Here is a 17,624-nt window from a genome sequence, read left to right on the forward strand (position 1 = left end):
CGAAAAAATTGTTGCAGTCTCTGGTTTGCTCATGTCACTACCATTTTTTTGCCCTTGTGATTTAATATCCTTTGTGTTCTTTTACTGTATTTTTGTTTGTTTGGTTGGTTTTTTTGTGGAGTTTCAGGAGTGAGAGGAGGAAAACATAAGTAGCCAATTCACCATGTTTGACTGAGATTTATTATCTCTAGTTATTTTTTCATTGAAGTATAGTTAATTTACAGTATTATATTAGTTTCAGATATACAGCATAGAGATTCAGGGTTTTTTTAAATTTTTTTTTTTTTACAGATTATACTCTATTAACAGTTATTATAAAATAATGGCTATAATCCCCTATGCTATACAATATATCCTTGTTTTTCTATTTTATACATAGCAGTTTGTATCTCTTAATCTCATACCCCTTACATGCCACTCACCCCTTCCCTCTCCCTGCAGGTAACCACTAGTTTGTTTTCTATATCTGTTTCTGTTTTGCTATATACATTCGTTTGTATTATTTTTTAGATTCCACATATAAGTGATATCATATAGTATTTATTTTTCTCTGACATAAGCAAAGCATAATATTCTTTAGGTCCATTCACATAGCTGCTAATGGCAGAACTTCATTCTTTTTTATGGCTGAGTAATATTCCATTGTGTGTGCTTATGTGTGTGTGTGTGTGTGTATTTATATATCTATATTTATATATATGTATTTATACCACATCTTCTTTATCCATTTGTCTGTCGGTGGACACTTGGATTGCTTCCATATCTTGGCTACTGAAAATAGTGCTGCTATGAACATTAGGGTGCATGTATCTTTTTGAATTAGTGTTTTCATTTTTTCTGGATATATACCCAGGAGTGGAATTGCTGGATCGTATGGTAGTTCTATTTTTAGTTTTTTGAGGAACCTCCATACTGTTTTCTGTAGTGGCTGCACCAATTTACATTCCCACCAACAGTGTACAGAGTTCTTTTTTCTCTACATCCTCACCAACACTTGTATTTTGTAGACTTTTTTTTTTCTTTTTTTTTTTTTGGCTGTGTTGGGTCTTTGTTTCTGTGCGCAGGCTTTCTCTAGTTGCGGCGAGCGGGGGCTACTCTTCATCGTGCTGTGCGGGCTTCTCATTGTCGTGGCCTCTCTTGTTGTGGAGCACAGGCTCTACACGCGCAGGCTCAGTAGTTGTGGCTCACGGGCCTAGTTGCTCCGCGGCATGTGGGATCTTCCCAGACCAGGGCTCGAACCCGTGTCCTCTGCATTGGCAGGCAGATTCTTAACCACTGCGCCACCAGGGAAGCCCCCTGTAGACTTTTTGATGGTAGTCATTCTGATGGGTGTGAGGTAATATCTCACTGTGCTTTGACTTGCATTTCTCTAATATTAGAGATGTTGAGCATCTTTTCATGTGCCTGTTGGCCATCTGTATATCTTCTTTGGAAAAATGTCTATTCAAGTCTTCTGCCCATTTTTTGACTGGATTGTTTGTTTTTTTGATATTGAGTTGTATGAGCTGTTTGTATATTTTGGATATTAATCCCTTGTCAGTTGCATCAGTTGCACATATTTTCTCCCATTCTGTAGGCTGTCTTTTTGTTTTATCATTGCTTTCCTTTGCATGCAAAAACTTTTAAGTTTAATTAGGTCCCATTTGTTTATTTTTGCTTTTATTTCTTTTGCCTTAGGGGACAGATCCAAAAAAAAATTGCTGTGATTTATGTCAAAGAGTGTTCTGCCTATGTTATCTTCTTTATGGTATCATGTTCTACATTTAGGTCTTTAATCAATTTTGAGTTTATTTTTGTATACGGTGTGAGGAAATGTTGTAATCTCATTCTTTTACATGTAGCTGTCCAGTTTCCCCAGCACTACTTATTAAAGTGACTATCTTTTCTCCATTGTATATTCTTGCTTCCTTTCTCATCGATTAATTGACCACAGGTGTATGGGTTTATTTCTGGGCTCACTATTCTGTTCCATTGATCTATGTGTCTGTTTTTGTGCCAGTACCATGCTGTTTTGATTACTGTAGCTTTGTAGTATAGTCTGAAATCTGGGAAGGTGACACCTCCAGCTTTATTCTTTTTTTCTCAAGATTGCTTTGGCAATTCTGGGTCTTTTGTGGTTCCATATAAATTTTAGGATTATTTGTTTTAGTTCTGTGAAAAAAGTCATGGGTATTTTCATAGGGACTGGATTAAATCTGTAGATAGCTCTGGGTAGCGTGGCCATTCTAACAATATTAATTATTCCGATACAAGAGCATGAGAGATCTTTCCACTTCTTTGTATTATCTTCAGTTTCCTTCATCAGTATTTCATAGTTTGCAGAGTATAGGTCTTATATCTTCTTGGTTAAGTTTATTCCTAGGTATTTTATTCTTTTTGATGTGATTTTAAATGGGATTTTTTTTTTTACTTTCTCTTTCTGATGGTTCATTATTAGTGACTGAGGGTTTAAATGATACTAATAAAGGAGCGGGTGCTGATGTTCATGAAGGTTTGGTCTATATCAGAATGGCCTCAAATTCCTTCTTTCCTGCATTATTTCCTTCTCTTCCTAGATTTCCTCAGAGAACCAGGGATTCACCACACTGTCAAATTGTCTTCAAGCCACACCGGGTCAGTGGAAAGAACAGCCCTAATTTTCCAGATGGCAGTTATTCTTATGTTTCCCTTGTGACCTGATATTCAGGTTCCAGAGCCTAGAACTGAGCCCAGTCTCATAACCCCAGTGGGAGCTGGCTCACCAAGGTCATTTTGGAAATGTAGTCTATGCTTTTTTTCCTCCATTAAGACTCGTCTGTTCTTGAACTTGCTCAACAGAGTATAAAACAGACAAAATGGATAGAGGCAGTTTTTATTACTCTAATCTCCTTAATGAGTTCTATGGTGAGTTAAACCCATTCATGGTCCTTATTGATATGGAAGTGTATGTGAACGTTCCTTTGCACAATTATGAACTTATTATTATATTCCTGTCTGTGTATAAGTCTTTAATTTGGAAAAACCTTTTACCTCTTATATTAACTTTGTCCATACTCTGAAGAAGGGGTTTTGAGAAGCAGCAGAGCCTATATTTGAGAGCTTCTTGGGGGTAATTTTAAAAAGGATGCTTTCAGACTAGAGCGTGTCCTGAAGAAAGCACCCAAGGTACTTAAATCATGTCTCTGAGGGGTGGCTGAAAAAGTTGGTCATTTTTATCAGAGAGGAGAGGAAACACAGGCAGATGAGTTGCAGGTTTCAAGTACCTAAGGAACTTTTGTGGAAAAAGGACCTCATCTGCTGTGGGACTCCTACAGGCAGACCTAGGACCAGTGGTGCAAGTTAAGGAGGATGAATGCTGACCATGAGTTGGAATCTGATCGTTTGAACTGCCTCAGAGAGAGTGAGACCCCATCTCTGGAGGAATTTAAGTGGATGCTCTTTGACTCCTTGGCAGAGCAGTTGGTTATGGGAGGGGACCCAACGTCCAGCTTAGACAGTCATCCTATGACTTTTAAGTCCTCAGGTTTGGAGAGTCAGGTTTGGCATTTGATAGGAACTGATACGTCTCTTTTGTCTTATTGGTTTCCATGGTAGAGCCTATAAGAATTTTTAAACTGTTTCCAAAGTATCTTCCCAGAAGCTGTTTCTGAATTGTGCATCCTTTCTCTTGCAGGAGAAAATGCAGAAGTTTCCATGGACGTTTCCCTGGCTTACCGAGATGATATGTTTGCTGAGTGGACTGAAATGGCCCATGAGAGAGTGCCCCGGAAACTCAAATGTACCTTCACCTCACCCAAGGTAGGGTACCTTGAAGTCTCAGTTGATGGGGTTTTTTATTTGGTTTCCAGGTATGTGGGAACATTTGCTCAGACACATTTCTTGTTCCTAAGCATGCATGACCCACAAAGGTTAGTAGTCACCGTCCTTTGTCCTAGAAGAGGGCAATGTAGATATTTCATGTCCCTGCAAAGGAGGAAAGAACAGAAGAAGGAATGTCTGTTTGAAGTGATTTAGTTGTTTCTCTGAAATACCTCCATAAAAGTAAATTCTTGGTTCTTTGGATATTAACAGAAAGTGTTTGAAGATCATTGCTAAGTTAATTTTAGGTGTACAAATCTGTTCATATTGGTTCAATACATTCGTCTGCTTCTCTGTTTCATCGGCATCTCTGTTGCCAAAGTCAGTGTGCGGGTGTGAAGACTAACAATCCCAGGGAACAAACACCACAGAGAAAAAGAGGACCTGAGGGAGAAATCTAGTTTCCTTTGAGACCTCTCAGTTCTCTTACATACTTTTAGGACTCTCCTTTCTTTGGTTCTTCCAGGAAGACTCATTTAACCACCAAGGGGAGGAAAGCCACTATCCTTCACTGAGAGTAGGGAGACACTTTCTCTTGGACAAAGGCGTTAGATTCTCCAGGAATTAAAATACAGGCATGGACTCAGTGACTCTCAGAGGATAGTGGGATTTGTCTGTATAAGGACCAAATCAGAATTAGTGAGGGGCCCTTTTCCAGTGCCACATGCTGCCCTCACACATGCCTCCCCAAGATTCTGTCCTCCTCCCCACTCACCACCCCCTTCACCCCCTTGAAAGTCTCTGTGAAGTTGCAATGGAGCTGTAGTAACTGTTACTCATGGTTACTCACATTCCTCAAGAGTGTTGACAAGGAGCACCACCAGCTAGGTGATCTCTGATGTCCCTTCACAGACATAAATAGTCTTGTTTTCTTTGCATGAAACGCATGAGAGGCCAAACTGCACTGAAGCACATTCCTGATTATGTCATTTGTCACTTGACATCTTCAGGTCAGTTGCTGAAGGATTTGGGCTACTTTGTAGTACTCGCTCTGTTGACTGATTTAGTTCCTCTCTTCTCCTAACATTGGCCTTTCCTAACTTCACTTTTGCCTATAACTGGAAAGTTGGGGCTCCCTGTGGAATGGTAAGAATGGCAGGTTGAAACCTCTGAGTACCATGCCCCTGCCCTGTCCATCCTGCCCCGAAGAGGAGTAAGATGGGGCCGGGCAGGTTCATGAACATTAGTTAAAGGCCTGGATTTGGAGCAAAACATAGTTGGCTTCACTTCCAGGCTGTTTCACTTACTGACTGCATGACCTCAGGCAAGCTTGCTTCATCTGTCCAAGCTTCAGTTTCTCCTTTGCAGAATGGGATAATAATACCTGCCCTGGGAATTTTTATAAGGACCAGATGAGATAATGAACCTTATCACTTAAAATCAAGTCTGGGACACGTTTCACTAGTCGGGCCAACAGGACAAAAGGTATAAATTAAAACTCTCATGGGCAAACCATGCACCCTACACATAAGCATCTTTTGGGGCACCTGGTGTTTGTTAATTCTCCCTCCCCAGGTTCCCTATACAAGAGCTATGGAAAGTGTGGTCTAAGGACTAACAGCGTCAGCATCACCTGGTGGCTTGTAGGAAATGCAGATTCCCAGGGCACACCCCAAACCTATGAATCAAAATCTCAGCATGTAGGACCAAGGAATCTGTGTTTTAACAGGATTTCAATTCCTTCTCTTAAGCTTGATAAAGTTTGAAAATCACTTCAGTAGACCCTTTGCTGAATGGTCAAATATAGGGTTCCCCCCACCCAAAAGCCATCTGGAATTGTTTTGGGTAGGCCTTTGGGGGCAATCTATAGGTAAAAACGAATGGTCAAGAGAAATTGGAGGTAGCAGGAGAGAAATATGTAATATTTCTAGATCTTTGTATGCAGTGGAGGAAATTAATTAAAAGTTGACCTCATCATTCAGAGTTAAGACTGGTTGGCTGTCTAAGCTAAAGGATATAAAGCTTTTGGATATGGAATTTCAACCTCAGAAAAGGGAAAAGTCATTTCTCACCTTACGTATACACTTAGAGGGCACTGAGAAGCAGAGTCAGGGGGAGGCGGTTAAGAAGACTGTAACTGCTTCTTAATGACAGTTGCTTAATTATCTTTAGGGTGTGCTGATGCCTTTCAAGAAAGATATTAAACCTTGAAAAGTGTGAAGGAAATGAATCATCAAATCTATGCTTTTTGATTGCAGTGAAATTTAGACTTGAGTTTGAAGATTAAATGAGAAATTGCTTTAAAGCTTTTTAGTCCCTGGTGGATTGTGAAGTTAAAAAAAATAAAAGTCAAGTTGCCACCTGCTGTAATTTGTCCTAATTAGCCAGGCTTATGCTGGATTTGGGGGAAGGCGGAGGGGCGTGGGGGAAAGGAAAAGGAGGGAGGAAGAGAGAGAAGGAAATCTTTCTTCCTAAATGCCCTAAATACTGGCAGAGGCAGAACCTCAGTGAATAAGGAAAAGTCCCCAGCAGGATACAGTGAATTTGTCTCTGAGACAGGTAGGCCAGGCCAGGATCCCAGGACCCTGTGTGTCTCTCTCATTTGTTGGACTTAGGTAAATTTGTCTCATGTGGTGGTGTTACCCTCTCTGTAAGGACAGGGAAGTGGAGAACACACAGAGACCCATGACGGGGCATTAGAAGGAACCCCAGAGATCATATAATTTTTTTTAAAATTAATTAATTAATTTATTTTTAACATCTTTATTGGAGTATAATTGCTTTACAATGGTGTATTAGTTTCCGCTTTATAACAAAGTGAATCAGTTATACATATACATATGTCCCTATATCCCTTCCCTCTTGCATCTCCCTCCCTCCCGCCCTCCCTATCCCACCCCTCTAGGTGGTCACAAAGCACAGAGCTGATGTCCCTGTGCTATGCGGCTGCTTCCCACTAGCTATCTATTTTACGTTTGGTAGTGTATATATGTCCATGCCACTCTCTCTCTTTGTCTTACCCTTCCCCCTCCCCATATCCTCAAGTCCATTCTCTAGTAGGTCTGTGTCTTTATTCCCGTCTTGCCACTAGGTTCTTCATGACCTTTGTTTTTCTTTTCCTTAGATTCCATATATATGTGTTAGCATACTGTATTTGTTTTTCTCTTTCTGACTTACTTCACTCTGTATGACAGACTCTAACTCCATCCACCTCACTACAAATAACTCCATCTCGTTTCTTTTTATGGCTGAGTTGTATTCCATTGTGTATATGTGCCACATCTTCTTTATCCATTCATTCGATGATGGACACTTAGGTTGCTTCCATGTCCTGGCTATTGTAAATAGAGCTGCAATGAACATTTTGGTACATGACTCTTTTTGAATTATGTTTTTCTCGCTTTACTTAGGAAGAAAGTGAGGCCAAATGAGGTGGATGACCTTCCCCAGGTACCCAGCAAGGGGTGAGGTCAGGACTAGAATTTCAGCCTCCTGGCTTGAAGTTCAGCGCCCTCCTTATCCCAGCACAATGCCTGCCTTCAGGCATGTCTGAGGCAAAACAGCATTCCTTTCTTCCTACTGCACTCACGCGTCCTCCTCTGCATCAGAGCTGGAGGCTGGACTTGGGAGACCCACGTCCTCAACCCAATTCTGCCATGAGTTTTGGACCTTGGGTGAGCCACATAATCAAGCCAGTGGCATTAGACTAAATAAGTTTTGTTTCCTTCAAACTCTCAATTTCTATAAATAAGACCCTGACTGGAAACACATCAGAAAACCCACCTCTTGCTGTTACCATAGCAGGTAATCAGCCTCCTGAGTGCAGCTTCATCTGAGGCTGAATTAGAGCCTGCATTGTATTTTCAGTAGTTCTGCAGAGTCCTAATAATAGCCTTGATTTGTAAGTATAAGAGAAAGGAGCAGAGGGGAGAGGAAGACAGATCTATACAGGAAGACTCATCCAACCTGCAGCTGAGGTTTGGGAAAGAAGGATCATTTCTACAGAAGAATTTTTAAAATCTTACATGCCGTGTCTAATCAACTGGTAGTTCTGATAAGAGCCCCTTAGACCTTAGAGGATGAAAAATTATCATGATTGATTAGTGATGTCTGCCATGAATGGGAAAGGGAAAAATGGAAGTGCGTAAGCCAGATATTTGCCTGCTCTACCTCTACTTATGTCATGTGTGTCTTCCATTCCTGTACAAAGGTCTGTTTATTGCACTCTAAGCTCTGACTGTCCAGTAAAGAGCCCCCCTCCCCACCCCCCATCCCCCGCCCCAAGATCACAGAAGAAACAGACTCCTTGGTATCTTCCTTTTGATTTCTCCACTGGACTTTTTACTCTGAAGATTTACAAAAATTTTGGAGGCCCTGAGAATTCAGGCTTAGGAACACCAAATCAGTCCCCCATCACTTCATCAGGAGGTATCAAGCAAATATTGAAGCTGGCATACGAATCCAGCAGTGAAGACAAGACACTCATCTGCTTTATCAGGGAAGAGTCCTCGGTTGCTGAAGCTCCTGCCTATACGTGTCCATACGTACCCACTTCCCCCACTCCTCAGCTGGGACTCATAGCCATGTGTCCTGCGAAGGTAGAGCAGAATTTAGTTTTCAAAAGCAAGTTGTACTACTTGCCAATCTCCCACTGCCATGTGCTGGCTGTTACCTCTTAAATTGCTTGGCAGGAAGTCCAAGAGGCTTTTCTAGAAACTGGCTAAATTTTTGTTTATTTAATTTCTGCTCCCTCTGCCATCTTGTCTCTTGGGCAGTTAGAAAGCTTTAGAGGCAGAGAATTGCGAGTGGTCATCTCTAGCAAGCTAATCTCATTGTTTCCTTTCATCCCTCTGTGTCTTCCCCAAATTCCAAGGGCTCCTTGGGTAGCTTCTTTTTTTGGTCAAATCAATAATAAGTAGATATTTTCAGCTTCTTGTAGCTTCTCCTGCAGGCCAAAACCATGTAAATAAGTAGTCATCATCCAAGAAAGTGATGAACATTAGCAAGGGCTTCCTCCTGAACATTTGAGTTGACTGTTCCACAGAGCCTTATAGGTCTCCGACGGTACGCTGCAAATAAAACTGTAGCCCTGGTAGACCAGGTTAGTCTGACGTGAGGCTCTAATGAGGACTGAAGAGCTGAGAAAGGTGTCGAAATAGAAGAAATTTCTGCTTGTTACCTAAAATTTCTGGTTCTATCTCGAATGTGGCTGGGTTTTATTATTATCTTTTTATAAATGTATTTATTTCTTTTTGGCTGTGTTGGGTCTTCGTTGCTGTGTGCGGGCTTTCTCTAGTTGCAGTGAGTGGGGGCTACTCTTCGTTGTGGTGCGTGTGCTTCTCACTGCGGTGGCTTCTCTTGTTGCGGAGCACGGGCTCTAGGCACACGGGCTTCAGTAGTTGTGGCTCGTGGGTTCAGTAGATGTGGCTCGTGGGCTCTAGAGCGCAGGCTCAGTAGTTGTGGCTCATGGGCTTAGGTGCTCTGTGGCATGTGGGATCTTCCTGGACCAGGGCTTGAACCCATGTCCCCTGCATTGGCAGGTGGATTCTTCTTAACCACTGTACCACCAGGGAAGTCCCTGGGTTTTATTTTGGGGGAGGGGGCAGCTTGTAGATGCCATGCCTCCAGTGTACCCTATTATCTGTACCTCTGAGGTATACCTTTAAGCATTAGCTTTTTAGAATTGGTGATGTGAGGCAAAGGCAAGACAATTCAGACATAGTCTATTGGAAATAGTGACCATGCCTCAAACCCTCCACTCTTCTTCCAGACCGCAGAACATGAGGGCCGTTACTATGAATGTGACGTCCTTCCTTTCATGGAAATTGGGTCTGTGGCTCATAAGTATTACCTTCTAAACATCCGGCTGCCTGTGAATGAGAAGAAGAAAATCAACGTTGGGATTGGAGAGATTAAGGATATCCGGCTGGTGGTAAGTGAATCTGATTGATCCAGGCAGCCTGTCACATCAGAGCACTGGCTAAGAACACTGGTTGTGAGCATGTGTATTGGAAAGACGCTCCATCTCACTCTTGAATTCTCCATGTCTCAACTATTTCATTAAGAAGTAAGAAGAATAACAAACCCATGGAAATGGAAAGTAATGCAATTATTGTGTCCATTTAAGATTTTATTATGATGATCATGATTATATAGTGAATAACACCAAGATAAAAGTAATTTTATTTTTAACATGTTTCACCTTGCAAGCACAAATGTTAAAGGGAGCAGTCGTGATTTAGGTTCTTTCCATTTTATCTCTTTAGTAGGGGAAAAAATAGAATGTGCAGCATGACTTTTTATATCTAATTTAGATTTTTTTACATCTAAAAAACAAATACATATTTACTCTAGAAAATTAGAAGCACAAATAAGCACAGAGTAGAACATAAACATTACCTGTAACATCCTGCCATCTAGAGAAATAACCACTTTGAGGTTATGCTGTATCTCCTCAATTTTTTTCTCTGTGTATATACGTATATAATCCTTCCCTCACAAAAAAAAGGCCATCATACTCAACTGACTCTTTCGTTCCTTGCTTTTTAAAATTAATTGTATGTATCTTTCCTTGGAAGAAATTTTGAGAATATTTAAAATGTCTTAATTTGGGATTATTCTACATGAAACCCAGAATTTCAGTGTTTCTGTATCTTCATTAGCAAATACTAAAAGCACTTTGCTACAGTGGTTTTTAAGAGTTTCTTCACTGTGAAATACGGTGGCTGGTGCTTACGTATATACCAACTTTCATGGGCATACTATGTCAGTAGGCACCCACAAAATCTTTTTCATTTCTTGAAGAGAGAATGTGTTTATATGCAACTCCTGTGGCAATGACATCCATTCCACCCCTTTCTCTCCACTAAAGGAAGGATATTGTAACACAAGTAAGGTATAATGAAATTTTATGGGAATAACCTGAAAGCCGCTCTGACAAATTAAAAAAAAAAAGTTGTTATCATTAACAATACTGTATTAATAGAAACAAATCACATTACAACTGTATTCCAACTGTTGGCACAATGTAGGCACTCAATATTTGTCTAATGAGTGTATTAACTAGACACCCACATATTACTGAACGCCCACATATTATTAAAAACGTGATGGAAAATATTTGTGTTGAGATCTGGGATTGATTTACCAATGAATGGCCAGGGTATGTGTAAAGTTACATATGTATTCAAGATGTTGATAATATAATACATTTCTCTGAGTTCATAAAGAGTTTGTGACCAAAAAAAAATTAATGGTGTATTGTGAATACAGTATAAATATACTTTGTAGTACTGCTTAGCATTCCACAGTACAGATTTACCTTAACACGTTTTACCAATGCCAACATTTTGGGAATCTAAGATAGCTCCAATTTTTCAATGAAAACCTTACAGACAAATCTTTGATCATGTTCTTAATCATTCCCTTAGGATAGAGTGAGTCTATCTTTATGCCTTTTGATTTATATTTCTACAATGCCTGAGGAGGGGCCCAGGGAGGTAGTATTAGAACAGTATATGCTGTGAATGTTAGCTCTCTTGATCTTGAAAGTTCAGCAAAAAAGATCTCCATTTACCTCTCCCCAGAATGCATCTGCTGGTAGCAAATAACACTAAGATATATTGACCTTCAAAATTATGATTGGTCTCTATCTAGGGAATTCACCAAAATGGAGGCTTCACCAAGGTGTGGTTTGCCATGAAGACCTTCCTTACACCCAGCATCTTCATCATTATGGTGTGGTACTGGAGGAGGATCACCATGATGTCTCGACCTCCAGTGCTTCTGGAAAAGTAAGAGCTGATTTTGGAGCACCCTTAAGGAACACTGGCATCCTGTGATTTGCCTGCCATGGACCTGGTTTTGCTGGGGGCCTAGTTCAAGTGGTCAGTGTGTTATGAATACTTGGGCTGGTGATTTGACCGCACATCAGCCTGGACTCCTTTTTCTCCTTCAGCTTTCATGTGCAAATTATTATTAAATCCTAGGGGTTCTACTGCTCTCATATTTCCAGCTCTCTGTTGTATCTTTGCTCTTCATTCCCATGTTCTGCATCAGATACTTCTCTCTATTACAGTGGACGAACTGCCTTGCTGCTAACTGATCCCAACCCCTCTCACTGCCAGAAGGATGATGTTTCTGTAGACATAGCCCCTTTCTCTCCCACATTATTGACTTTTTCCTTTCTGCTGGATTATTCCCACTAATACACAGACACGCTCTGCCTTCTCCCATTCTTAGTCAAAACTCTTTGTACTTCCCCCTGAAGCCACCACACCAATTTTCTGCTCCTTTTTACAGCAAAACTCCTCAAAAATCTTGTCTATATATCTTCTCCTCCTGCTTTTTCTTGAGCTCCTTCGACCCCTTATTAAAATTGCTCAACAGAATCACCAATGACCTCCACATTCCAAATCCAATGCTCATTTCTCAGTCCTCGCTTTTCTTGACTTGTCGTTAGCATTTGGCATAACTGATCACTCCCTTTTTCTTCATAGAGCCTCCTCCACATTCTCATTGTTATTCTCCTTTGCTGACCACTCAGTCCCCATGGCTGCTTCCAACGATTTTTCCGACCTCTTAAACTTTGGAACCAGGGCTCGGTCTTTGGACGTCTTCTTTTTCTTAGCTACGCTGCTTTCCCTGGGTGATCTCCATCTAGTCTTGTGGTCTTAAAAATCATCTACACTCTGATGACTCTACATTTACATGGTCAACCTCAGCTTCTCCCAAATCTAGACCCAAATATTCTACCTGTTTACTTAACATCTTCATTTACACAGAAATGTAACACATATGAAGAACACTTGTTTTCCTCTCACTTCAAACTTGCTCCTCTTCGGGGCCTCCTGGTCTTAGGAATTGGCAACTCTATCCTTTCAGCTGCTCAGAAGCAGCTGAGCAGACATGCAGGAGGCATCCTTTACTTCTCTTTTTTTACATGCCTCTTCCAACACACCAGGAAATCTCACCATTTCCATTCCTACCACCCTAATCTAACTCACCATGATTTCTCATTTCTAACCTGGATTATAGGAAATAGCCTCTTATTTGCTATAAGATGCTCCTATTGTTTCCATCATTTTCCTTCTTGAAATCTATTCATACAGCAGCCAGACTGTTCCCTTTTAAGTAGAAATTGGATGACGTCACTGCTCTGCTCAAAGCTCTCTATTGGCTTTTCATTTCCTTTGCTCTGGCCTATAAACCCTCGATGATCCCGGCTCTTCACCACCTCTAATTTTATCTCCTATTCTCTGCACCACCTACCATCCACCTTGATGGTTCTCAGACATGCCCAGCATGTGCCCACCGTAGAGCCTTTGCACTTGCTGTTCTCTTCATCTGAAGTGCTCCTTCCCAGGTATCATTGTGGCTCAATGCCTCATTTCCTTCAGGACCTGATATAATTTCTGTCTTAAAGGTTTTTTTCCCATCTACCTTATTTAAATTGCACCTGATCTCTCTCCATTCACCTATCTTGCTTTATTATACTTCTTCATAATACTCATTCTCTATTTATTTATTATCATTCCTCCCATACCCCTCTGCTCACCCCATCTGAATACAAGCATCACTAGAGCAGAATTCTTGCCTACTTTGTTTACTACTATATCCCCAGCATTTAGAATAGTGACTGGCACATAGTAGGAGCTCAATAAATATAAATTTGTTGAATGAATGAATGGAATGATGTCACTCCATTGCTTAACCTTCTTATTGGATCCTCAGTCCTTTCAAGATAATTTTCAAATTCTCTAATGAGGTATGCAAGTTTCTTTACCAGCTCAGCCTTTTTTGTTTCTCTGGTATCATGTCCTGTCATTTCCTGATATGTGCCACATACAGATCCCCAAATGCTTCAGGCTGTTCTAGACTTCCGTGCTTCCCTCCAGGCTCTTCCCTCTGCTTGGAATGCCCTTCCACCTCCCTAATCTTGACTCACAACTCAGTTCAATTTCTGTCTCTATCAAAGTGAGAAGTCCTGGTAGCAGCCTGTGCACACTTCTGTCACATTACTTATCACACTTTGTCTGGCTCAGCCACTGAATATTCCTCCTTGAAGGAAAGAACTGGTCCTATTCATTTAGGTATGTATGTCCCTAACAAAATGCCTGGTACATGATTTGTGCTTAATAAACATATCATGGGTATGAATGAAAGTGTGAATAAGTCAGTAACAAAATGAATGATATTTTGATAGAGAAGTGGAAATCATAGGAGAAAAGCAAAATAAAAATGAAACAAGCAGCTAAAATAATTTGTATTTCATATTGTTTGGAGTCATGTATTATTGAAACAAATATGCTTGTATACTTTCTGGTTGCTGAGGATATCATAATAATGAGTTCTTAATGATCAGGTTAATGATAACCTGAATAGGTAAGAGCAGATAATTATATTCAGTGAGGTCTGTTTAAGAAGGCAAGGGAGGGTGAAAACACTATAGGAAACTCTTGATCTGAGGTGGCACCAAGATAAAGTTCAGAGCATTCAGGAGGTTAGGTTCAGTTACTGTGTAGAAAGATTAATGTAACACTCCTTCATTCTGCAGTGGTGCCAATGAAAGAAGACATTTAGCATCTCCGTGTAAAAACTCATTATGAGAGCAAAGAAACTGATCATATGGCTTCAGTCCCAATATGTAACATCTCAGTTCCCAAAACTGGGTTTTGATTTTTAAATCGAAAATGTTTTGCCTCCCAGATGAACAAAGTAGTTTTCCTGATATTTTCTCACCATCAGAGTCATCTTTGCCCTTGGGATTTCCATGACTTTTATCAATATCCCAGTGGAATGGTTTTCCATTGGGTTTGACTGGACCTGGATGCTATTGTTTGGCGATATCCGACAGGGCATCTTCTATGCAATGCTTCTCTCCTTCTGGATCATCTTCTGTGGTGAGCACATGATGGTAAGAGCACCCTGGGGAAGAGGCAGGGGGTGAGGCAGAATAAACTAGTGGTTACAGGAGTAGTGAGCTCAAGAGCCCTGGAGTCAGACTCGTGGTTCAAGTTCCTGCATTACCACTTATAAACTAGCTGGCAAGTGACTTGATCACTCTGAATCTCAGGTTCCTCAACTATAAAATGGGTTTTAAAGGTTAATGTATAGGTTTCTCGTGAGGTTTAAATGAGGTAACGTGGATAAGTATTTAGCAGAAAGTAAATGCACAAACATTAATGATTATCACTCTTTCTTGTCCTTTGGCTTCAGCTCTGCTTGTCCCTAGGACCAAGGTAACCGCCAGAGAATGTGGGCCGGGCTCTTTGCAGCTGGCAATTTGTCCAGGTGGCCTAGTAACCCCTATTACCCTGAAATACTGACCTCCCTGGTCTCAGTTTGCACACACACACCAAATCATATTTCAAGAGGGATTGAAGGTACCATGGATAAAAATAAGAATGGTGCAGTCATCACGTTGTGGCTAGGAGGATAGGCCAGCTGGAGCTTGGTCCTTGTGTCAGGCATATGGGCCTCATAGTAGAGCGGCCTGTTTTTAAATTCCATTATGGTTTGATCATTGCTTCTGAAGGCTTGCAGCCCTTCCACAAGAGCAGTGAGAGGAGAGAGAGGCTTTTCCTTACAGCTGGGGTGGGCGTGAGGGGTCCTTCAGCCCTCGGCAGCAGGGATGGGAGTTGAGGGGACTCAGATGCAGCAGCAGGACAGCCAGTCTGGGTGGATTGCCTAGCCTGGATGCTACGACATGTCTTTTACCTTTCCCTGTTTTCTCACTTTACATTCCTTCATTTTCTGTCTCTTAGCATCTTTGTATATCTATCAAGAGGAATCATTCTTTTTAATGAAGATAGACTTTATTTCTAGTTTCCTAACCATAAGAGACCGCTTACACTTGACGTATTTTAATGCATTTAAGTCTTTATTTTGTCCTCTGGGAACTACCCCACCTGAAAAAACACAAGTGACAAGTCACATAGGAATTTAATTCTGAATGAGTTATTTTGTGGATCACAGAACTTCCACTATCTAAGGTATGTAGGGGAGCAAAATTTGCCACTCAAAACCAAAATATCTCTTTGGTGTGTGAATTATTTCTAGCTGAAACAATCAAGGTTCAAAAGACTCAGGAAGAAACTTGGACCTTCCACCTAACTGCCTAAAAGAATTTTGATAGAGGACCTGTTCCCTGAATAGAGCTATCACCAGAGATATCTGCAAGAATATGGGCTGGGTGTGGTGGGGAAAACTCTAGGCAGGGCCTTAAAAATCAGTTTACTCCATCTCATTGCATCTGCAGGGCCCAGCAAACATTTATTTACCAAACATTTGCTTTTCCATCTCCATGTGAATTGCCTTCCTCCCCTTTGAAGTCCCAAACCACTACCCCCAACATCCTCTTTTGTCTTTAGCTGAAGATAGTACTTAAGAGGTGAGGGTCGGTCTGGTGATTAGGTCAAAGTATTTATAAAAGCTAAGCAAAGTGTGGATCTATTATTTAGATAATTTATGTAAGATGTCAAGAAAGAGTCGATAAGGCTCTATGATGAAATTTTTTTAAAAAAAACAAAAAGCTATGTACAACTTAGAGAAATGTTTTCCATTTGTGAACACTATGTTTCTTATCTATATCATGAAGGAATAAGGAATTATGGAATGGGTGCATTTTTCTCTAAGTAAAATTTCCACCCATTTATCGCTATCAAAAGAAAAGGGAGGTGAGGGTTTTGGCCATTTTGGCAAGTTACTCAGTTTTCCTGGGACTCTCCCATGTTATTAAACTTTTGTTTGATTTTCACCTTGTTAATCTGTCTCATGTCACTTTAATTCTTAGACCAGCCAGAAGAACCTGGAAGGGTAGAGGAAAATATCTTCCTCCCTGACAGGTACAAGGCCTTTCTTTGTGTTGCCTCCTGTAGCATCCTGTTCTTATGAGAACAGGATGAGAACCCTCATGGATGGGCTCGTATGCTGGTCTAGCACGATGCTTGATACACAACAGGTGGTCAGCAGGGATTGTTGGATGACTGAGTCACCTATAGAATTGCTTTGCTCTCCCACACCTTTATCTCGTTTTTCAACTTGGTTTTCCTCAGGATCAGCACGAGCGGAATCACATAGCAGGGTATTGGAAGCAAGTCGGACCAATTGCTGTTGGCTCTTTCTGCCTCTTCATATTTGACATGTGTGAGAGGTGAGCAGGGGGCTCGTGGGACCCTGGGCTGAAATACATGTCACCAGGTCCACTCCCAGCTCTTTTGAAAAAGTATCTGAAAAGGAGAGGGGGTGGTCGGGAGCCTGTAGGATGAAAGCACTGGACATGGTCACATCCTCAGATAAGCACTGGGATTAAATCAGAGACAGAGCTCTTTATAGATACAAAATATTTGAGCTGATTGTATTCTTCAAACTCCGTTTCTCTTTTAAGTCCTCTGTGACTTAGTCTAAATACAGTCTCTGCCCCTCTGGCTGAAAAGCTGAGAGTATGTAAGAAGGAAAGTTCCCCTTTGCCTCTGTATTAATTGTTTCTTGCCTTTCCATCTCGTTTCTCTTTGTAGAGGGGTACAACTCACGAATCCCTTCTACAGTATCTGGACTACAGATGTTGGAACAGAGCTGGCTGTATCCTTTCTTGATGGGCTCAGGGTTTTATTTCGTCCCATAGCCGCCTGGTCCCCAAGATCATTTTCTAAGTCCCGCTGATGCTCTCCATATGTGCTCAGCCAGGGCTTTGATCTTCAGACCAATGATAACAGCACAATTAAGGCAAATAAAGAGAATTAATGCTTGCTTTCAAGCCTGGGTGAGAGCAGGCCAAATGAGGAGGTAACAGCACATCCCCACGGCAGAAGGATCAGAGTAGCTGGTCTTACTGCTGCCTGTCTAAA

At 41.1% G+C, this 17,624-nt stretch overlaps 1 protein-coding gene across 6 annotated transcripts in view; it reads left to right on the forward strand.

Annotated features, from left to right (window-relative positions):
• WLS (Wnt ligand secretion mediator) overlaps nt 1-17,624 on the forward strand; it is a 106,353-nt gene that overhangs the window by 61,785 nt on the left and 26,944 nt on the right. For all 6 annotated transcript variants that reach the window (XM_082358030.1, XM_082358027.1, XM_082358029.1 and 3 more), the window contains 6 exons: nt 3,653-3,777; nt 9,548-9,709; nt 11,434-11,570; nt 14,524-14,692; nt 16,833-16,930; nt 17,295-17,358. In XM_082358030.1, coding sequence (XP_082214156.1) covers nt 3,653-3,777; nt 9,548-9,709; nt 11,434-11,570; nt 14,524-14,692; nt 16,833-16,930; nt 17,295-17,358 — 755 coding nt within the window. The remainder of the gene's footprint in view (nt 1-3,652; nt 3,778-9,547; nt 9,710-11,433; nt 11,571-14,523; nt 14,693-16,832; nt 16,931-17,294; nt 17,359-17,624) is intronic.

This window comes from Balaenoptera borealis, assembly GCF_965194805.1.
Source record: "Balaenoptera borealis genome assembly, chromosome: 1".
NCBI classification, from domain to species: domain Eukaryota; kingdom Metazoa; phylum Chordata; class Mammalia; order Artiodactyla; family Balaenopteridae; genus Balaenoptera; species Balaenoptera borealis.